Source organism: Diabrotica virgifera, chromosome 6 (assembly GCF_917563875.1).
Source record: "Diabrotica virgifera virgifera chromosome 6, PGI_DIABVI_V3a".
NCBI classification, from domain to species: domain Eukaryota; kingdom Metazoa; phylum Arthropoda; class Insecta; order Coleoptera; family Chrysomelidae; genus Diabrotica; species Diabrotica virgifera.
Genome location: NC_065448.1, coordinates 197,748,805 through 197,773,431, shown reverse-complemented (window position 1 = coordinate 197,773,431; position 24,627 = coordinate 197,748,805). Strand labels below are relative to the sequence as shown.

The following is a 24,627-nucleotide window of genomic DNA, read 5'->3' as shown; positions in this document are numbered from 1 at the left end:
CAGCTTGAACATTGAAGTTAAGTGAAAAGTAATTTTATTTGTTCAATAAACATTTATTTTTGTTTTCTGACAGCAATAGAATGTATTTTGAAGTAAATAAATTATCTACATTCTTCTTCTTGTTTCAATTAATTTAATTTAAAAAAAAAATTGGACACCCTGTATAATTAATCATGTTAATGTTTATATTACTGAATAGGGAATCGAATAACCTTTCAAATGAGCTAGCACTTGACCCCTATTCCTATTTAAAAAAATAGTCGATTAGTATGCCACTAGTATGATATATTTGTCAAAAAATTATAATTTAAAAATCGAATAACTTTTGTGTTTTACATTTTTTTCTAATTCTGTAAATAAAGCAGTCTACGCAGGGGGGTCAAAATATAGTGAATAACCCTGTACCTACCTATTTCTTCCTTGGACCATCTACATCTGTTATAGTCGGTTCGCTAAACTCAGACACAACTGGCTAGTGATTTTAGTCTGTAATTTTTTTGTTTTTTGCAAATTTTGCCATAATTGGCAAACTTACTAACTATTTAGTAATTATTAACTATTTAGTAATTATTTTTTTTGCCAATTTTATCAAATTGGCAAAATTACTTACTAAAATCACTAGCCAGTTGTGTCTGAGTTTAGCGAACCGACTATATAGCTCTTGATAATAATGTTTTTATAGTTCCGGGAGGACTTTTTCGGTTATGTTTTTTCTATTTTTGTCTTTTATGTTCTGCGTTGGATATTCTTTTTTCTTTTATCTGAGTTAGAGTCGAATCCACAATGCACACGATTTTATTGATACTTACTTTATTTTTATATAAATAAGAAAACAAAATAACTAAATTAAGCTTAATATAATTTAAATATTCTATTTTAAATTACAGATTAAAATACTTTCCCTAATATCTAACATCACTGAGACGCTTTGCTGCACTAAATTAAGAGGTAGTTAAAGATTTGTCTTGAAAATTCTAATGTGTATAATATCGATTGCAAAATTCAGTCATTCTCTGACAAGCTTCCCTTATCAACTCTTCTGGAACTGTAATCACAAGTCTAAGAAATCCTGGTATTGCAAAACACTAAAACAAAATTCAAAATTAGAAATGTTGGTTTTAAATCTAAGATCTTTCAATATACACTTCTCCAAGAAATTGACGCACCATCTTAAAAATGGAACATTTTTGATGCCCCGAATTTCGTGTCCGATTTGAGTGATTTTTAATACGTTAAAGCCTTATGGTTTAAGAATATCGCTGTAACATTGTTGCTAAATAAACGGGTAAATGTCATTGTATACTGGGTTTAACTGTCATACTGTGTTTTTTCTCAAAGTTAGTAACACCCTGTGGAACATTCTAGCATTAATAGAATATTGAAATTAAAACTCAATTGTAGCCCTAGGCTTTCTTAACATTTTGTCTTTTGATTAATTCGCTTATGTTCGCTAATAAAAGAGGTATCTACTGATTTAATTTAAACTTTAAATAATATATCTACTAATTTTCACAACTAACCAGACACTTTTGGACTGTTAACAATTTGAAATTTATCAAATTGTTAATTTCTTAAAGCCTATTTTAGGCTTGATTTTTAAACTAAGCAGAAAATGAGGATATATTGGTGAAAAACATCGCTAGTTGTTAAAGTACCTAGGTACCTAACTTTTTTATTGTCCGATATCACCGAATGAATCAAAATACAAAATGTTAAGAAAACCTGAGCTGAGGCTGTAGTTGGGTTTTAATTTCAGTATTTTATAAATGCTAAAATATCCCACAGGCTGTTACGAACTTTGAGAAAAAACACAGTTTGATTCGTACACCCGGTATACAATGAAAATTTACCCAATTCAAACCCATCGGTTTGATACTATTGAAGAATAAGGCCATAAAATATTAAAAAATCACTTAAATCGGACAACATTTTTAGGAAATTCGAGACATCAAAAACGACTTATTTTTAAGGTGGAACGTTAATTTCTTGGTGAAGTGTATTTGAGTAATCTACAAATTACTTACGTCGCCAGGTAAACAGAAAACAGACTCTTCCTCCATCATCTTTTTTGCAAATTCCAATCCATTTTCAAACATTGGAAATTTCGCCATCTGTATTTCAACCAACATATACATTGTGCCCTGAGGCATAAATGGAGTAAGACCTCTGGCATTCTTTAATTCTTCGAAGGCTACTTTGGCGTTTAAAGCCAAGGTATTGGTTAACGAATCGAAGAAACTTTGGGGTGTGTTTCTTAAAATTGCTGGTAGAGCACCTTGGATTAAGGTATTGCTGCCGATTATTCTTTGAGACAAAGAGTTTAAAGCTTTTCGAATGTCATCAAGAACTCCAAATTCATCGTGTACTATTATCCATCCTAGTCTCCAACCAGGTATCTAAAAACAATATAGAAATGTTTAGCTAGTTAATACGGAGCAATAATAGTGAGATAAATTAATATTTTTAAATAAAAAAAAAATAGCGACACTCTTCTGTCGCATCGTTCTGAGTTCGTGGCATTTTATAAGAACTCGAAGAAATACGAAGAATGCTGAATGATAAGCCTTTTGAGTCTTCTTCTTCTATTGGTGCCTATTTGTTTCGAATATTGGCGATCATTCTGGCTATAATTATTTTATTAACTGATGCTTTAAAAAAATTAGTTGTTGTGGAGAACCATTTCCTCAGGTTCTTTAACCATGATATTCTTCTTCTCCCAATTCTTCGTCTTCCGAATACTTTGCCTTGAAGGATTACCTTGAGTAATCTGTATTTAGTGCCCTCCGTTTCTCATTATGTGTCCGAGATATTCTAACTTTCTCGTTTAATGGTATACATCATTTCTCTTTCTTTCCCCATTCTTCATATTACGGTCTCGTTGGTTATCTTGTCCGTCCATGATATCCTTAGGATTCGCCTGTATAGCCACATCTCGAAGCCTTTAAGTTTTTTCTCCATCGCTTCAGTGAGTGTCCAGGATTCAACTCCGTAGTATAATATTGAGAAGATATAACATCGAAGGAACCTTACTTTTATCTCCAGATTAAGGTTGTGGCTTTTAAAGAGTTTGGCCATGTTATTGAATGCACTCCTAGCCTTCTATATTCTACATTTTATTTCTTTTTTTATTACTCATGAGTCATCTCCTAAAATTGTTCATAAAAATAATCCATGAGAGTTTACAAGCTGTATGAAAGTCAAATTCCCCCCAAAAGTATTATTCCAAAGAAGCAGAGACGTCAATTGCGACATATAGGTACGCATGTCTAATTGATTACGAAAAAGCGTTTGATCGAGTACAGTATGTCAAGATGATGCAAATACTAAAAGAAGCAGGAATTAACAACAAACATCTGAAAATAATGGTACCGCTCCTACAAGTCCTTATAAACAAAATCACGTAGGTAGGTATTACAATCACCAATATGGAATCAATATAATCATAAAGAAGATAAAGCTCATGATAATTAGCAAGAAACAAATAACATAATGTCAACTCTACGTCAACCAAAACCAAGTAGAAAGAGTACCATACTAAAAGAAGGATGGAACAACAACCAGGACATAAGAGCGCGCATTGGAAAATCTAGATGCCGCTTCAACCCAAGAATTTGGAAATAAAATGGAAAGTGATAGTAAGGGTAACGCGAAGTTGCTCTATAGGACGCTAAAAAACCTAAGACAAAAGAAATCAAACGGAGTAACAGGTTTAGAGGACAAAGATGCTCTAAACCTGTTACTCCGTTTGATTTCTTATTAAACATATTATTAAAAAAATGAAGAGATTACCGAAAGATGGCGAGAACATTTTATGGAATTATTAATGGGAGACAACAACGAAATAGAGAATGACAGGGAGGAGTACAATTTAAATGAACAACAAGATAATGATGACATAATATACGATAAATATAGGGAAGCAATTTTAAAATTAAAAAATGGCAAGGCTGCAGGACACGATAATATTAAGGCTGAGCTAATTAAATATATGGAAGGAGAAGGAAAACAGTTACTATGGAAGATCATAAGGAGCTGTTGGCATACCGGATGCATACCTAGAGACTGGACTCTTGCCACTATTCTACCATTACACAAAAAAGGTGATAAACATAAGTGTTCTAACTACTGTGGAATATCATTGTTGGTAGTTGCTAGTAAAATCTACGAAATAATACTAGAGAAAAAGCTGCGAGAAAATATCGAGGCCACACTGGATGACAGCCAATGCGGCTTTAGGCCAGGGCGAGGTACAACCGATCTCATATTCACGGTGAGAAAGTTATCAGAAAAAGGCCTACAACATAACAGTAAGTTGTTTCTATGTTTTGTGGACCTGGCAAAAGCATTTGATCGGGCGCCACGTAACAAGATCTGGGAAATATTAAACCGTAGAAATGTGAAACCGAAGTTAATCCAAGCAATAAAGAATATATATATATATATATATATATATATATATATATATATATATATATAAATGTACACGTAATAATGTAAGAACGAAAAATCGCTCATCTCTAGAATTCTACACAAGGACAGGTGTAAGACAAGGTGGTGTTCTGAGTCCTTTGTTATTCATCACTCTAATGGACTAAATTGCAAAAGAATGCAGGGGTAAGGTAAAAAGAACTAGGGTAGGGGACTTCAACAAGTTCACGTGTCAGAGTTGATATATGCCGATGACCTGGTAATTGTGACAAAATCAGAAAAAGACTTGAAGGCGAATGTAAATGTTTGGAATGAAGCCTTGAAGAAATTTGGGATGAAAATAAATATTGAAAAGACAGAAGCTTTAGTAATATCGAAAACTCAAGAAAATATAAATGTAAAGCTGAATAATGAGATCATTATACAAGTAGAGGACTTCAAGTATTTAGGATCAACAATGAATGGGCAAGGAAATATAGAACCAGAAATAAACAGCAGGGTAATGAGTGCAACAAAATTATACTATGCGCTAAATAAAAGTTTTACTAGGAAGAAAGAAGTAAGCCTAAAAACAAAAATGAAAGTGTTTCAAACTGTATACGAGCCGGTGCTACTCTACGGTAGTGAAACGTGGACAGTGAATGACAACATCCGTAGTAAAATTCAAGCATGCGAGATGTGATATTTACGTGCGGTATCGTGGGTAACCAGACGTGATCGTATAAGAAATGAAGACATACGTGAAAGGTGCGGTATTGGAAGGACCTTAGACAGACTTGAAACGAAACAGTTATCGTGGTTCGGACATATGGCGAGAATGAGTGAAGGTAGAACTGTAAAGAGGGTATGGAAAGCGGCATCCGACAACAAACGAAGAAGAGGCAGGCCAGCAAGAACGTGGAACGCAGATATTGGAAAGGCTTGCGTAAAAAGGAATATTGGGTGGAGAGAAGCAGAAAGACTAGCTACTGACCGAAAGGCATGGAGACGTCTGATTTCTCCACTTACCTAGACACCATAAGGTACAAGAGGACGGCTTAAGTAAGTAAGTATAAACATAAAGAAGATAAAGCTCATGATAATTAGCAAGAAACAAATAACAGAATGTCAACTCTACGTCAACCAAAACCAAGTAGAAAGAGTGACACACTACAACTACCTTGGCACCATACCGAAAAAAGGATGAAGCAACATAACCAGGACATAAGAGAGCGCATTGGAAAATCTAGATGCCCCTTCAACCGGATAGGGGTCTTCTTCAAGAATCATAACCTCTTTCTTGGGATAAAAGTAAGAATGCTGCGATGCAATGTCTTCTTTATCAATTTTGAATGTGTTAAATCGTGGATCTTAAACAAAGATATGTGCAGAAAATTGGAAGCATTTGAGATAAGGTTATGTCGAATACTATTTAAGATCCCGTGCGTGGACTGAACGAGTCACAAATGAGAAGGTCCTTAGAAGAACCAAGAAGTACTGACCATAATCAAATCTCGAAAGCTATATAATACTTCGGAAATCTAATGAGAAATTAATTCAGATGTACACTCCTACCTCCTACAAAGAAAAATATTTGGAAAGCGAAGTCCAGGAAGAAGAAGAACGTCCTGAAAGAACCTCAGAATCTGGTTCAATACATCTGTGCAACTTTTCCGCGCTACTGCAGACAAAATAAAGATTGTCAACTTTCGTCACGGCTATGCACATCAAGAAGAAGGTCACAATCCTTATTAAGATTCTAGAGCATAGGTTCTCAAACTTATTTTGTCTGCCGCCCACATCGAAAATTAATTATTTTCTAGCGCCCCCCATTTTTTTTACTTTACTACATCTTAAGCATCACAATCGCAGTCATTATTTTAATAATTAAATTATGCGTGTCATGTGAAAATAAGACTTTCTGATGAGAGTAATTTAAAACACCATTTTGTAATATTAGAAAAACTTTTATTCATGTTATTAAAACAAACATTTCAATTTGAATTTTAAAACTAATCTAATGTGAAGGATGAATCTGATGATTTTTAACAAGTTTGTTAATATCAGGCTCGAATTTACTCAAAAACAGCCGTAAGTCACCGCGTTTGGTAATCTGCAACCGATTTCTCTTTTTAGTTAGCAACGTTGTCACAGCACTAAATCCACGTTCACACAAATACGATGATGGGAATGCTATCAAAAATATTTGAACGATGGACCACAATCCAGGGTACAATTGCGGGATTAGCCTTTGTAGCCAAAATTCTTGGTATCCATTTTTGAATTTTATTTTTATTTCCTCGTTCGTTGTCAGTTCTATGAGTTCTTCTTCCAGCTGGGGTGATCCTGCTGTGTTGACATTTGAAAAAGGATCCAACACCCAGTCCGGTATTTCCAAGTTTAAAATGTCCTGGAATCGTTCTGTGAAATTCCTGTGGAGGTTCTCCAAATGTTGGCAGTAAACAAGCAAGTCGTCGTTATTGAAGGATACTGCTGACAAATTAGGGAAATTGTGAAACTCACGTCTGCCGATATTATTCTTGTATAAGAGCAGTTTAGCTACAAAAGCAGCAATGACATTTTTTGTTTTAATCAAATTCGAGTCGTCACCTTGAAGTTGGAGATTGACATCATTAAATAATTTATATAGGTCTGTCAAGTACGCAATATCATTATTTGAAGTGATGAGGTTGTCGTGCAATTCTTTGTATTTGTTTTCCAAGAACTCTATCACAGACTCAAACAGATTGTAAAATCGAGTCAGACAGTTACCTCTTGATAACCAACGTACTTCTGTGTGAAATAGCAATCGGTTGAAATCTTCATCATTAGCAACACAAAGCTGATTAAATAATCGGTCATTTAAAGAGCTGTTTCGGATTTTATTGACTGATGTGATGATATATTGCAGTGATTGAGAGAGACGCTCACTCAAATTTCTCGCAACCAAATGTTGTCTATGAACGACGCAATGTACGCACATCTGGAATTTTATTTTTTAAGTACGCTATGAAGCCTTTGTGACGTCCTGTCATAGCCGGAGCGCCATCCGTAGCAGCTGATATAATATTCTTCAGTGGAATTTCTTTCTCATCACAAATTTTTTCCAGTGTATTAAATATGGTCTCTCCTTTTGTATCGGTCTCTAAATTTCTGGCAAATAATAGTTCTTGACATATTTTATCATTTTTAATAAACCTCACGTATGACAGCAACAATGCTTCACCAGTTGGTAAAGTGGACTCATCTAACTGAATTGAGAATTTAGAAGTCTTCAGATGATTGCACAACGACTCTTCAATGTTTTCAGCCATCTCATCAATTCGTCTTTGCAAGGAACTATTGCTCAAAGGAATTTTTCGGATAATATCTGCCGCTGGTTTATGGAGCACAGTAGTTATTACTTCTTTTATTGCCGGTAAAATTAAATCCTCTCCAATAGTGTGAGGTTTACCTGTTCGAGCAATTAGCAAGGAGATATTGTAGGAAGCTCGGAGTCCGTCCTCGTCTTGCTTAGAAGCCGCTGAAAAAAGTTTTGACACAGTTGGCTGAGCTGCGTGCTTCTTTTCCAAGTCTTGAAAATAAGTCACATTTTTGTCTTTTTTATCTGAATGCATTTTATTCAAATGATCTTGCAACCTTGAGGGTTTCATCGCTTCATTCGAAAATGTTTTTTGACAAAGAAGGCACATAGGCGAAGATGGATTTGTAGGATTTTCAATAAATCCATATTTTATATATTCCGCGCTGTACTGCCGTTTCTTCTTTTTTGCTTCCGACATAATTTTGTCTTCAAAAATGCCGAAGTAAAGAATCGAGTATTAAAAACTTGCTAATGACACCACTCACAGTATTCTTACTGAGCAAATTAGGCACTGTACGTACAGCACTTTATCTCGTCACTAAATTCACTTGTTTTCGTAATAACGCGATGCTCCTTGACGTCTGAGACGTTCGGTCCCTAGTAGAGCAGATTGTCGAATGACATGACTGGATGGCGTGCGCTTTTATATGAGGCAGCGGGCGGGCCTCGCCTCGGCCTCGGCAGCGGGCGGGGAATCGATAAAAAGCGGTATTATAACCAGTAGGTAGGTTTTCCTCTCAGAGAGCTAGAGTATTATTATATTTTCTAGAAAAAGCAGTTTTGATATTTTTGAGTATTCTTTAAAGATAATTTTTGTAATAGAATTGTGTTGTTTTTTTTGATATTTTAATAAACTGATTAATTATTGTGGTAAAAAATTAAATTAGCCATTGCCCCTGTAAACCGCTTCAACGCCCCCCAATCTTCTCTGTGCCCTTTACCGCCCCCTAGAGGCCTCCAGTGCCCACAAGGGGGCGTTATCGCCCACTTTGAGAACCACTGTTCTAGAGTATCGCAGTAACTATATTAAATTTACAATCAAGATGCAGAAGAAATAAACAAACCAAGACACGGTAAATGCTACTAGGAGCACTCCCAAATCATAATTTACAATGTATAAACTTTGAAAACCATGATTTGGGATTTACAATGTATATGTTACAGTTCAAGTTGATTCTCAGTTAGAGTTGACTCCAACTAGTTGGAGTCAACTCCAACTGAAACGAGCAGTCAAAGTTGATTTTAAAAATTTAAATCAACTTTTACTAGTTGGAGTTGACTCTTCCTGGATCGTTTCAGTAAATGTTGATTATACGAGAATCTCAAGTGCATTTTTGATGAGTGTGCTTTTCTTTATTTTGACCGTTTCAACTACTTATTAGTATAGTCTGTAACGTCGCCCCCGTTAGGTAAATTATTCTGATTCGATTTTTTGCACAAACTTACTCAAAGAAATACATCCATATAACAATTCTTATAACAAATACATAGGGTGTCACGCGGTACCGCGGTCGAAAAATTGTTTAACCAATTTTTGTTAACCAAATTCACAAAAATAATTTTTATCTACTCTATCTCATATTATGTAAAATGTAAAGGTTTTATTGTGTGAAAATTGTAAATATAGATAGCAGTACATGAAGGGTTTAAAGTGTGTCTGAAGTAACAATGTATTTTAAATCGGTTTTACTTTTTCGCACTGTTTTTTAGCACACTTTCATATAATTAAACATCCTTAAATTTCGCCTTCGGGAGGAAATCAGACACGCCCTTGCAACGGCAACTGAAATGCTCACAAAACAGCGACCACGGAAGCAAAGATGGATGACAGAGGAAATATTGGATTTAATGGACGTCAACTAAAAAACAACAAATCTGTAGGAAAAGATGAAATACCAGCTGAGCTATTGAAGTTAATCAACGAGGAAAACTTAGACCTTCTTCTTGGACTATTTAATAATGTTTACAATACAGGGACTATCCCTAAAATATGGCTTGAATCAGTCTTCATACCACTGCCTAAAAAGAAGAACGCCAAATTATGCCAGGACTTCCGCCGTGTAAGTCTATTAAATAACATTCTGAAGCTTTTCTTGCGTATCATACAGAACATAATATATTATCAAAAATGTGATGAGGTCACCGGTCAAGAACAATTTGGCTTCAGGAAAGGTATGGTGACACGAGAAGCAATATTCTGTCTTCAAACTCTGGCACAAAGATCAGCAAGCAGACCTTTTTATCTGTTTCATAGATTTTGAGAAAGCGTTCGATAGGGTGAAGCACAAGACCTTGATAGAAAGATTGAACGGCATCGGAGTCGACAAAAGAGATTCTAAAATTATAGAGGCTATTTATTGGAATCAGACAGCCATCATAAAGACCAATGGTAATACGTCAAGGCCAATTGAAATACAACGACGTGTTAGACAGGGTTGTGTGCTATCACCCATACTTTTAACGTCTACTCTGGGGTAATATTTGCGAACTCTTTATCGCACTCTTCAGAAGGAATCAAGATAAACGGGCAGAGTGTAAATAACATCCGTTATGCAGATGACACAGTATTAATGACTGATTCGGACCATAGTCTGCAGATACTGTTGGATAGGGTTACTGAGAGTTATAAGAATATCAAGGAACAAAAATTTACCTCTTCCAATAAATATGTGAAACACCAACAGCTTGAATACGTAAGCCAGTACAAATATCTTGGTTGCTGGTTCAACAATCAACTTGATTATAAACAAGAAGTCAAGAGCGAGAATAGAGGTAGCCCGACAGGGGTTTATCAAAATGATAATATCAGCCTTAGATGTCGTTTTCTGCATTGTTATGTGGTCAAGACTTTTGTATGGAACGGAGGCCTGGACACAACACAACACTGATGAACAAGTTGGACGCCTTTGAACTCTTGCTTTATAGAAGAGACTTGAAAATACTTTGGACAACCCACACCACCAACGAATATGTTCTGAGGAGAATAAGTAAAGATAGGGAAATGCTAAAAATTATTAAAGTCAGAAAAGTTAGCTACCTGGGACACATAATGAGGAAAAAAAAAGTACCGCCTCACGCAACTGATCATCCAGGGTAAGATTGAAGGAAAACGGGGTCCCGGTAGGTGCCAGATTTCATGGCTTAGAAATATCAGAGACTGGAACGGCCCTGATTCAACATCTTTGTTTAGAGCCGCATTGGACAGAGACAGATTTGCCAGTGTAGTCGCTAACCTCCACTAAAGGAGAAAGCACCACAAGAAGAAGAACTTTCGCCTTGTCATGGTGATGACATGTGAGCAATAAATTACAAAAAAAGTTTTGACAGTTTTGTGGTTTGACAGAAGTTTGAATTTTTAAATGTCAAAATGGTGCAATGGTGCATCTCACTCGCACTCACATTGATAGCTGCGTCAATACGCTCCTAGCGCTCATTGTTAATAATTAAAAATAACCGCTTAGTAATAAAATATTAACAAAAATTTCTTCAGTATCTTCTAGGGGGGTCGTTAAAATTCGTATGACAGTAATGATAGTAATGACAGATGACTTTTGCATATTGTATACCTACCTAATTACTAAATCTGTAAAGTTTTGATTTATTTTGTATGAATATAATTGCGAAACTCTACAGAATTTTACTTTTTGACATAAATTTTATTAATAATAAGATAAATTTTGTACAATATTTTTAATAATTAAAGTAACTAAATTTTAATTTCACTCAAATAAATAATCGATTGCTGCCATTGACCACTTACATTCAATCTCGGTTAATTTGATTAATAATCGCGGCAGGTAAAGTAACATTCTTCTTTCAATACAACAAAGTGTTACTTTACTGCCGAAAATGAGGGCAAATGAGTACAATAATGGATGATTTTAGTGACGTTTGGCGACAAACAATGATTTTAAACAAATTCGCAAAAATAATGTTTTCACTTCGTACAAATTTTTTTAGATCCTTTGTGCCTTTTTTCTCTAAAATTGACTGTTGTCGAGTTATTAGCGACTTAAATTTTGAAAAACGCCAAAATAACCATTTTTAAGGTTTAATAACTCGGTTAAAGATAATTATTGTGAAAGTCGAGCGAGCGGCCGTGGAGTAACAGCATAATTGCTGGCCTCATACGCCAGTGTACGTGGGTTCGAGCCCTGCCAAAGACAAACCGTTTTCATTTCCAATAATGACACGAGCCTTCTCACCGTGCCTCGGAGAGCACGTTAAGCCGTCGGTCCCCCTGGGCTAGTGTACATCGACACTACTTGCTTGAAACAGTGTTAAAGATGTAATTGGTGCCGGAACTGTCCGAAAGGCAAAATGCCATACGATATTATATATTATGAAAGTCAGAAACTAAAAAAATCAAAGATTTAAGCTACCTCTATAAGATCCTGAAGAAATTTTTGTCATTATTTCATTAATAAGATATTATTTTTAATTATCAACAATGAGCGCTAAGCGTGTATTGAGGCGGCCGTCAATGTGAGTGCGAGTGAGATTCACCATTGGACGGCCGGAATGGTGCATCTCTTTAGCACTCACCATTGACGGCCGCCAATACGCACTTAGCGCTCATTGTTAATAATTAAAAATAAAGCTTAGTAATAAAATAGTGACAAAAATGTCTGCTGGATCTTGTAGAGGGGGCTATAAACTTTGATTTGGTCACTTTCTGACTTTCATAATAATGGATTTTAACCGAGTTATTAAGCCTTGAAAATGGCTATTATCGCATTTTTCAAATTTTAAATCGCGTATAAGTCGACAACAATCAATTTTAGAGAAAAATCACAAAATACCTTTTTTGCTCAGAATAACCCAAATGATCTAAAAAAAATTATTCGAAGTGAAAATATTATTTTTGTGAATTTGTCTAAAAAAAATTGTTTAAACAATTTATCGATCAAGGTACTGCCCGGCACCCAGTAGATTTGTTATAAGGATCTCTTTTTGAGTAAGTTTGTGCAAAAAATTCGAATCGGAGTAATTTACCTAACGGGGGCGACCATACAGCCTAGACTAATTTGAACATATTCAGTAACATTTAATTTCTAGAATCAGCTGTTTGTGTGAATCAGAATCAACTTTTACTAAATGGCATTGGAAAGAGTATACTTTTCCTAGTTGGAGTCTACTTTTACTAGTAAATGTTGAATATAAATCTTCATTTTATATTTTATAATCAACTTTTACTGAAACCAGCCGTTAGAGTTGACTCCAACTAGTTGGAGTCAACTCCAACTGGATAATCAACTTGAACTGTAACATATATACATACTACATGCACTGTAAATTATGATTCGGGAGTGCTCCTAGTAGCATTTAACTTGTCTTGGTTTGTTTATTTCAACTGCATCTTGATTGTTAATTTAGTATAGTACCTAGTCGACCCTAATCCGATTAACAGTTAATATATAAACTAATTGTGGCCTTCTTTCATTTTGAGTCTGAGTAAGTATCTGAGTTATATTTATGCTATTTACAAACAGCTACTTTCCACATTGTTCACCTAGTTTCCACCTAGATTTACGTTACGTGATATTTAATTTAGGCAAAACGTATATTATTATTTGATGCTATTGACATTTTCTTTGTACAGTCTCTAAGTTTAATCATGATTAAGGGCATAGGCGCAAAATGTCGCCTGTCAAAATGTTTAATGTGTTTTAAATGTATTCATTTTTTTCGAATCCTGAGAAAACTAATAAATATTTTTGAAAAATTTAAACGCAGAATAAAAGATTGCATTATTACCGAGGGCAGAAAGTCCCTTAGAATAACCAAAAAGCTTCTTTTGAATGAGATATTTAATATTAAAGGTCACACTAAAATTTCTTTTTTTTTTTCACTTCTGTAACTTATTAAAATAAACACTATAGAAGTTTTCAGGAATTTCCTAATAATTTCCTAATTTTCAGGAATAACCTAATCTTTCATTCTGCGTTTAAATTTTTCAAAAATACTTTAGTACGTTCTTTAACGGTAAAATATTGCAAAACCTCTAAATTTTAAAGAACCGCTTGGATTGACATGAAATTTGGCATACACATAGCTAACAAGTGAAAGAAAAAAAGTGATATTGTGCCGATATGTGCTTTTGCCCCCGGGGGTGGTTTTCACCCACTCTTGGGGGCGAAAAAATATTCGGATAAAGTAAGTCAGGAAATGGATAAACTGACTAATTTTAAATAACTTTTGTTCTATAGATTTTTTTCACTAAGTCAATACTTTTCGAGTTATTTGCCAGTGAATATGTTCATTTTTTCAACAAAATAACCACGCTTTTAGACGGTTTTTCGCAAATAACTCATATAATAAGTACTTTGTCGAAAAAACATTTGTAGCAAAAATATAGCCTGTAAAAATTTAAAAAAAATGGTGTAAATATCACGTCTCTGTACCTAGTAGAAGCAGAGTTATAGCTAATTAAAAATTGGTTCATATTCGTCAAATTCCAAATGGAATACTTTAACGTGAAATAACCAAAAATGAAACACATTTCGGGGAAAACTCATTACAACTTAATTAAAGTGTTTAAAAAAGCTTCATAAAATCGGGAAAATCACCTCCTAATTAGTATCTCAAATGAACTTAATCGTTACGACTTCACAAGTTTCTTGACTCGTGTATGTATGGTTTATAAGATCTGTAAGTTTCATCGGTTTAAAGTCCTTATTTTTGAAAGGGCTGTAGTTAAAAGGGGTTGAACGAGTCACTGATCACGAATGTATGCCAATTTAGAAACAACAAATCTTAATCAATTTTTGTCTAACAAAAAAACAAAAAATACATAAGTAATATTCAGAAAAGCAATGCTGACTTTTTTTGTTTTTCGAGATTTTTGATATCTCTAACAATTTTTAAGTTATTTTGAAAAAAAGCATATTTTTCAAAATTAAAATTTTTGAAAATTTTACTTTAAAACCAAATTTTTTTAAAAATAAGCACTTTGAATCGATGAAACTTACAGATCATATAAACACAACATAAGTAAAATAATTTGTGGAGCGGTAACGATTAATTTCATTTAAGTTGCTAATTAGGGGGTCTTCCCGATTTTTTTTTTGTCAAAACAAAAGGGACCAACTTTATTTTGAGCGTAACTTGCTTAAATTTAATGCTAGAAACTTTTTATAAAAACAAAAATAAAGCTTCTTTTAAACACTTCAAAAAAAATTTATAATGGGTTTTCCCCAAAAATTGCTTAATTTTTTGGATATTTCACTTCGAAATATTCTATTTGAAATTTGGTGAATATGAATCTATTTTTCATTGGCTATAACTCTGGTTTTACGAAGTCCAGAGACCTAACGCGTACACCATGTTTTTTACTTTTTTACATGCTATATTTTTGCTAAGAACGTTTTTTTCGATAACATACTTACTTTTTGAGTTATTTCCGAAAAACCGTCTAAAAATGTAGTTATTTTGTTGAAAAATGAACATATTCACTCGCAAATAACTCGAAAAGTGTTGACTTGGCGAAAAAGCTCTATGGTACAAAAATTACTTAAAATTAGTCAGTTTATCCATTTCCGGACTTATTTTGGACATATATTTTTTCACCCCCCACAGGGGGTGAAAGTCACCCCAGGGGAAAAGCACACATCTGCACAATATCACTTTTTTTCTTTGACATGTAAGCTATGCGTATGACAAATTTCATGTCAATCCAAGCGGTTCTTTAAAATTTAGAGCAAAAACCGTGAAAGAATGGACTATTATTAGTTTTCTCAGGATTCGAAAAAAATGTGTGTGTGTTTTGTGTTTTATTGGCACTGGTTTTCACAACCAACTGGCCAGTCAATTTCATAATTGTTTTTTAGACTATAACTTATCACTAACTCAGGGGAGTAATGTGTAGTGTGTGTGTTGAGTAAGTGTCTTGTTACTTTGCAAAGTCGACGTCATTGTCTTTGCAAAGAGACGCTAATTGTATCCGAACGTCTGCGGTCCCTCCGGTGAATACCGATCCCACAAGGACAGAAACTATTTTCATTTATTAATTTATAATAAACGAAAAATTTAAGACCCTGGTGAGATTCGAAAAAAATGAATACATTTAAAACACGTTGAAAATTTTGACCGGCGACATTTTGCGCCTATACCCTTAAAGGGGAATAAGATTAAAAGTGAATAAAATTAGATAAATTTAACATTCTCTTTATATAAAACTTTGCTATTTTTATTGCACTCCTATTTATTTGAAATACAGTTAATCCATTCCAAAGAGGACTTAAAGTAAGTTCAGATTTCCTTTATTCTTGTACATTGGCAGGAGAATGTAGCGAAATTTAAAGGTAATTATAAAGGTTTGTAGGGGAATTACATTTACGAAGCTTTTAATAATTTTGATCTTTTTCATACCAAATAAAATTTAATCCAACGGTCAGTTGAATGTTTTATATACAATATATTAAATATCTTACCAAAAATCTTTTTGCAAGTCCACCACAAATTAATATAGGTACTCCTGAATTTAAAGAAGCTGTGGATGTGAACTGTTCACCAGGAAAAACTAAATTTTCATAAATTTCATCAGCGATCACGGGTATTCGGTTATTGTAAGCCACTTCTAGAATATTTCGAAGATGTTCTTTGCTAAAGCTGGATCCACATGGATTGGATGGATTGTTCAGTACGATCGCAGCTGTATTCTTATCAATTTGGGATTCAAGGTGGTCAATATCAGCTTCCCAATTATTTTCTGGTATGAGGTTATAATATCTGTAAGGAAAATTAAAAATAATTGTAATATTTATTGACATAAACAATAAACAATATACTATCTCCTACTGCCTTTAAACAGATTAAAAATGGAAAATCTCCTGGAGACGACCAAATAATAAAGATGATTACAGCTGGAGGTCAAACTATTTTGGAGGCAGTTAAAATCTTAATGAACAAGTGACTCTTTTAGGGTGCTATTCCAGCCTGTTGGCAAAATGCGCAGGTACTTTTACTACACAAGAAAGGAGACAAACCTTTCTTGTGTAGGATCATTTGTGTCATTTGTGGATTAGAATACGGCTTTAGATTCCATAGAACTCTGGGCCATATTAGAAGGAGTGAATAACGCAAGGATTGATTCCAGATATAGAATAAGTAAATTTAGTGAAACATTTTGGATAAGGCCCTAGGGCAACATATGACTCCCAAGTGGTACGTGGGTCGCTAGGTAATAATTAGGTATCACATTAAGAGAGGTGAAATGCATGACTTGGGCAGTAGTAGGAAGACTCAGTGATTACAGGATGCACATACTACAACATATAATTGAAGACACAAGTACATAAAGGGTCTATGTGACAATATTTTCAAAATAGATATGTTTTTTATGTTAAAAGTAACTTGTTAGAACCTAGAAATCTTTCAAACAAGTCAAACACGTTTTAAAATTAATATTTTATAAGTTACTAGAGTGTAAATGAGCTATGTACACTTTTTATACATAAAAAATATATAATAAATGTTTTTTAAAGTTTTTTTTAATATTGTTAATAAATATATTAGTTTTAGGACTACCTATCTTATAAATTTAGTCTATTTATAGTAATAAAGTTCTAGTATAAAAACTTTAACTTCATTTTTCTCAGTAACTTATAAATGTCACCTAGACCCTTCATGCACTTGTGTCTTCAATTATAAAAAAGATACTTTTCATGTTTTTGAATTTGCAAAATCTTGAATAATATCACTTACTTCAATTTTTATTTCATGTTCAATACTTACTAGTGATAAATTTGTCAATCGACTTTGCGACAATGTAGACCTTACATAATTTTTAATTATTTTTAATTTAGAAAATGATCTTTAACTGTGCGCTACTGTCACTGCCAATGTAAGGTAAATTCTAAGAACAGTGAACAAATTTAGGAACACTGAAAGTAATTTATTTGTATACAAGTAATTTAAAATATCCAAAGGTGTAGTAGAATCCATAGGCGCCCAAACACATGGGTAGGGGCGCGTGGCCCCCCTGGCTTTTCGGGTGCTTTAAACTATATATTTATTGTCATCCTACAAATTTTATATGGGCGCCCATGGTAGAATCATCAATAAACATTGGTAATAATTACAGCAGAGCGTCGATAATCCGAACCCTTGTAATCCGAACGTTCGCTAATCCGAACGCAAAAAAAAAAATTATAAAATCAAAAAATATGATCGCGGACCGAATTTTTGGATTTAATATAACAATATGGGCAAAATATGACCGCGAATTTTTGTTTTGTTTATGCAGAAATACATACAATATATTTGTTTATTATGCAGGTGTTTTATTCCTCGTAAAATACATGTACATATGTACATAATATATACTATGTTTATGAGCTTTGTATGTATTTTGAACATATGTTCGATAATCCGAACTACCCCTGTACCAATTAGTTCGGATTATCGACGCTCTACTGTATATTTCATTAAAGAGCTCAAACCTATCTACGTCTGAAGAGCCAACATGACACAATTTATTTTCCAAGTTGGAACAACATGCTCTTTTTGTATCTAACTCTAAATCCTTCCAGTGTGTTAATTTTTGAAGGAACAAAAAAGTGTCATTATTTTGCTTTAAAATTTCGAAGCGTTCGTCTAACTTAGTAATTGCAGTATCTAAAGGCGGAGATACATATCCGCGCTGCGAACTCCGCGCCGTGTGAGCGCCGCGCGTTCGTGGCGCGGTTAATGTTCGTTAAAATTTTTCATTTTGACGAACCTTCCGCGATTCAGAGGAAACTTACGAACATTTAGTAATTGTAGATAATTAGTATTAAATGTGGGTGCCTACATTGGATCCGTTTTTCTCCGATCAGATCAGATCCGATATCGGCCGACGTCGGAAGTAGCTTCTCCTATTCTCATCGAGAAGTGTTTGGTTTCATTCCGATTGGTTGCAAGTTGAGTTGCAAGTTGGTTGCAAGTTGGTTGCAAGTTGGTTGCAAGTTGGTTGCACGATGGTTGCAAGTTGGTTGCAAGTTGGGGGTTGCAAGCTAACATGTTTAAATATCCACAAGGAAAAACTTCCTGTAGTTGGCTGTATACCATTAATTACAAGTGAAATTTAATAAAAAATTTTCTTCTTGATAAAAGGTATATTAGTTTAGGGCTTTTTAACTAATATACCTTTTATCAAGAAGAAAATTTTTTATTAAATTTCACATGTTTAAATATATTCAATGTCATCATCTCATTTTCATTTTCCACGGTAAACATCAATAAGTTTGATATTTCCTTCCTAACACTCCATTACTAACAAATATTCAACTCAGGCGCCCCAAAACCAACAAACCACTCGCAAACCCGTCCAAATACGTATTGCGAACCATCAAAGCATTTGTTGAAAAGCCGACAGAAGTTAGATCGTGGTGCGCCGTGTGCGAGCCGTTTGTGTGCCACTTGAAAACACGTACTAATCTAACAAATATGCTGCGCGCGAGCGGCTCGCACACCGAGCAGAGCGCATATGTATACCCGCCTTAATAGGTAATACATCGCGACACGTGTACAAACGCCTTTAAAAATGCCCGGCAAGTCCCAAGCAATTTGACCTTTATAGGTTCCATAACCGATTTCGGAATCAATTGTCGGTATGTCTTCAAACCAAGCAAAAGATTGCCACCCGTCCGTTGGACGGACAGCCGGGCGGGTGACAATCTATAAACCGCGCTTAAGTGCCAATGTAATTTTTTATTAATCGTTTTAAAGCATATTTTATGTTGAAACAAAGTATATGACCCGCTCTTTGGTGCTCGGCGCCCCCAACATCCCGGCGACCGTGTGCACCGCACACCCTGCACACCAGGTAAAGCCGCCTCTGTTCTAGGTATATCTTCCATTTGGTTTCCACACTCAGTTCATTTGAGCTCATTCCTATATTTTTACAACAATAGATCTCTCCTAAACTGGGTGATGGATGATTGATAATAACATTCGTTCTTGTTTTTATTTGAGAGGTATTAAATTATTTGTTGTAATACATTAACTTTAAAAATAATGTAATAATATTTTGTTATATATTTTATTCGACGTAACATAATATTTCTAAATAATTCGCAATAGTTTATCTATTTTCACAAATAGGTTATCAAAACTCAAAGATAGATACCTAGAAGAAAGAATAACGGTTTTGAACTTTATTCAACGAGATGCATTAATAATAATAAAAAAATGATGGTACAAACACAAAACAATGCGTGCCATATATTACGTAGTTCGTTGATTGTCTTTGGATTGATTGATTCACTTCAGAAAAATAAACAACTGATCAGATTTATTCAATAAAATCTCCGACAAAACATTAGAATTTAACATTGAAACACATCACCTATTCGTCGACTTCAAGGCCGCATACGACAATGACAAGAGAACATAGTAGAGCTAGAGCCGAAAAATCATCGTCATAAGTAATATGGAGTTTGCCATGTGAAATGTGTCTATTGTATTGATAATTATGACCCCTTTCAGGCTGACACCTCAGTGGATACAGGAAGTAGCAATAAGGGATGAAAGGGGAAAGTTAGTGTAGTCTTTAAAGGTTTTCACCTCCTATTTTGTTAAACCTCCATCGATTTGCATGAAAATTGGTGACTAGTTAGACCATACCTCAAAAAATAAAAATGATTTGGTGCCAACTTGCACTTTTACCCTGGGAGTGGATACCACCCCTTCTCGGGGGTGAAAACTATTTTATTAAAAATAACCCCACAAATCGATAGAGGGACAAATTATAAGTAATATCATGTTATTAAAATAAATACATACTTTTTGAGTTATTAAATATCAAAGATTTGTCTGTTTAAGAGCACATGCGTGAAGTTACGGATGATAAAAAGAACATATTGATTAACTGTAGGTTACTAAAATTTTACTTTTATATTATTTCGATATTATAAATTTAGCAAAAGTGTATTCGAATATGTAAAATGTACCCATTATTGGACACTCCCAGTTTCTGGACATATTCAGTTTATATTGATAGAAAAAATTCAATTAAATATCGAAATAGTATAAAGGTAATATTTTACTAACATACAATTAATTAATATGTTATAACATAATATAACAAATTTTACTTAAAATTTGTCCCTCTATCGATTTGTGGGGTTATTTTTAACAAAATTGTTTTCACCCGCGAGAAGGGGTGGTATTCACCACCAGGATAAAAGTGCAAGTTGGCACCAAATCAGTTTTATTTCTTGAGGTATGCTCTAACTAGTCACCAATTTTCATGCAAATCGATGGAAGTTTAACAAAATAGGCGGTGAAAACCTTTAAGGACTGCACTAACTTTCCCCTTTCATCCCTTATTGCTACTTCCTGTATCCACGGAGGTGTGAGCCTGAAAGGAGTCATAATTGTCAATATACAATGGACACATTTCACAGGAAAAACTCTATATTACTTATAACGATGATTTTTCGGCTCTAGCTCTCCGTCTATTACCAATCAATGCGTAAGTTTGGTGTACCAAAAAAACTAATCCGATTAACCAGAATGACAATGTCAGAACTTGACAGCCAGAGTTAGAATACAGGGAGAGAATTATAGAACCTTTGAGATAAAGGCAGGGCCGCGTTTAGGTCAATTGACGCCTTAGGCAATTCTCTAGTAGCCGCCCTTCAAACATGTACCATTTTTGCGAAAAAAAAATTGCAGAAATTTTTATTTAAATCAGAATACACTAAAAATGGATTTAAACTACGATGTTTATATACCTACAATAGAAAAAATTGTCATTCCAGTTCGATCACATCAGAGACTTCTTTTCAAAAAAAGACATTTCAAAAAAAAATTTTGTTCTTGTTCTTGACGAAATCGACAAATTGTTAACACGTTCTTGCGTCATACTTGATGGGAAATTATTTTTAATTCTTGACATTTTCGAAAATGACCTTTCAGTGGACACGTTGGCAACTGGGAAGCACAAATAAATGTGTAAAGCAATGTCAAAATTCGGGAAAATATCTTTCAATCCACTTAGTGCAGTCACTGAAGGTTTTCATCTCCGATTTCGTTGAACCTCCATCGATTTTCATGAAAATTGGTGAGTAGTTAGACTAGAGGATACCTCAAGGAACAAATGCGACATGATGTCACGTGGGGGTGAAAAAAATAATACCATAAATCGATAGAGAGACAAATTCTAAGCAAAATTTGTTATATAAAGTTAATAATATAAATCAATACTTTTTGAGTTATTAAAGATCAAACATTTTATTTTTTAGTAAAAAATGCATGTTTTAAAGCTGTGTTTCACGTATAACTCGAAAACTGCAAGCTTTTAGAAAAAAAGTTATTACATATTACCAAAATTGAAGATAATAAAAAGCTGAATACACTCATCACTTAAAAATCTAAACTAATGTTAATTTAAAGTGAGTAATTGAATGTATATTTTTTCGATGAGTACTCAAATCTAAGTATTCAAGCTTAAATAACAGGAAAACGATGCATTTTATAAAATATACCTGCTAAGCACTTGTCAAAGTACTTCGGAGTACCTATCAAATGAGCTGCAGTAGAAGTTAATAGCATCACAATTAAGCAAGTTATGATGAAAATAAGAGAACCCTTTAGAACTTTTTGGGAAAAAGCGAAAAATAAAACATACACCATTTCCACGTAATCCTTAGAAGAATTTCTTTATATTAGCATAAGTAATGATTTCAACAATTTTGACCGGTTGCATATTTTTGAAACAAATATGTAATTTAAAAAAATCAGAATTTTTAAAATTACCGTAATTTTCATTTTCTTTTGATAACAACTCTAAAAATACTCAATATACGTAAACAGTGATATATGTATAACATAACCAAATTTTAGTTTTTTCTGTATCAAATAATTTACCTTTTTACTACTTATGAAGGGTAAAAAATATCCGAGATAGAAATGTTTCAAGCTTAAATTTTGCTGCGAGAACCATGTAACCGGTGCAGTTTAACCTTTTATTTAAAATTAACATTAACATTAATTTAATATTAAAATTAACTTTCAAATGGTTTTTAGGCAAACCTGATACCGTAAAAATTAACGGAGTTATTAAAAAAAAAATAACCTTTTTGGAAAAATTTTTAAAAGATAAATTTTGAAAAATATTTGGTGCATAAATTTTAATGCTATCAATTTGTTCGGAAGCTAAGTTGATAGATATTTCTATGTATTTTGATAAATGTTTAATAAGGTTATGTTATGAAATGCATCATTTTCCCGTTATTTAAGCTTGTATACTTAGATTTGGGTACTCGCCAAAAAAAACATAAGTATGTACATTCAATTACCTATAACTCACTTTTAGTTAACATTAAAAGGTTTTTCCAGTAAGGAGTTTATTTCGTTTTCCATTAGCTTTAATTTTGCTAATAATAATTTTTTTGTAAAATCTTATAGTTTTTGAGTTATTTATGAAAAACGGTAATCTCACGAAAAATTAAAATCTTTGATCTTTAATAACTCAAAAAGTTTATTTTATTAACTTTATGTAACAAATTTTGCTTAGAATTTGTCTATCGAATTCTGGGGATATTCCTAATAACATAATTTTCAGCCCCGAGAAGGGGTAAAATCGCAAGTTGACACCACGTCACCTTTGTTCCTTGAGATATCCTCTAACCACTCACCAATTTTCCAGCAAATCGATGGAGGTTCAACGAAATCCAGGGGCGTAGCTACCGCCGTATCAGCCGTATCAATTATACGGGGCCCCCGACATTCAAGGGCCCCATCGCGGCATGTCGAAAAAAATTCCATTTACAAAGATTGAACTAAATATTCTACAATTATTTCACTATTAAAACGCTTTGAAACAGTGTATGTTGTTTGGATATCAACATTTTGGTGTAGTGGATTCTTTATATATACCTATATAAATCATATCTATCTATTATCTATTCTCTGCCCCATAAGAACAGAGCTTTATTGTTTTCAAGGTACCTACCTCTCATTGTCAATTCCGTTGGCTGTGTGTGAGTTACTGTATAATGTATAATGAAAAATGCCGAATTGCAATTTTTGTAATCGCTTTATCTTTGAATAGATATTTGAAACAGTATGTATTGTTCGGATATATTATGTATGTTTGTATAATCTGTTGTTTATCTATAATTGTATTTATGTATATCTACATTTCTCCAAGAAATTAACGTACCACCTTAAAAATTGGTCATTTTTTATGTCTCATATTTCCTAAGCCTGTTTTCCGATTTAAGTGATTTTTTTAAATGTTATAGTCGTAGTTTTGAATAATATCGTTGTAATAATATTGTTGCTAGACAGGTAAATTGTCATTGTATACCGGGTGTACCAGTCAAACAGTAATTTTTTCTCAAAGTTCACCAGACCCTGTGGAATATTCTTGCATTTATAAAATACTGAAATTAAAACCCAACTATAGCCTCATGTGTTCTTAACATTCTGTTTTTCGATTCATTCGCTTATGTTGGATATTAAAAAAGTTAGGTAGTACTTTAACAACTAGCCTTATTTTTCATCAATACAGGGTGTTTTTAAATAAGTATGGCAAACTTTAAGGGCTAATTCTGCATGAAAAAATAATGACAGTTTGCTTTATAAACGTATGTCCGAGATAGGGGGTGTTGACATTTTTCTTACAAACTGACGATTTATTTATTACTCTAAAACTGGTTGATATATGCAAATGAAATTTGGTGGGTTTTAACAGAATTTCATGTTAACCACTGGTGCACACATGGGTGATATTAACCGTATGCGCGCCAATGATGAATATGTATTAAATTCCTAACTGTATATCAAAAACGCACAATAACTACCTCTTAAAACACACCAAATTTTACTTGCATATTTTAACCAGTTTTAGGACAATAAATAAATCG

The 24,627-nt window shown here is 33.7% G+C and overlaps 1 protein-coding gene across 1 annotated transcript in view; it reads right to left on the bottom strand.

Moving 5' to 3' along the window:
- Positions 1–842: 842 nt before the first annotated feature.
- Positions 843–24,627, bottom strand: part of LOC126887122 (tyrosine aminotransferase-like) — a 40,354-nt gene continuing 16,569 nt past the window's right edge. The window contains exons 3-5 of the mRNA XM_050654480.1: positions 16,204–16,501; positions 2,025–2,396; positions 843–1,085 (exon numbers count right to left, since the gene is read on the bottom strand). Coding sequence (XP_050510437.1) covers positions 975–1,085; positions 2,025–2,396; positions 16,204–16,501 — 781 coding nt within the window. The 3' untranslated portion in view covers positions 843–974. The remainder of the gene's footprint in view (positions 1,086–2,024; positions 2,397–16,203; positions 16,502–24,627) is intronic.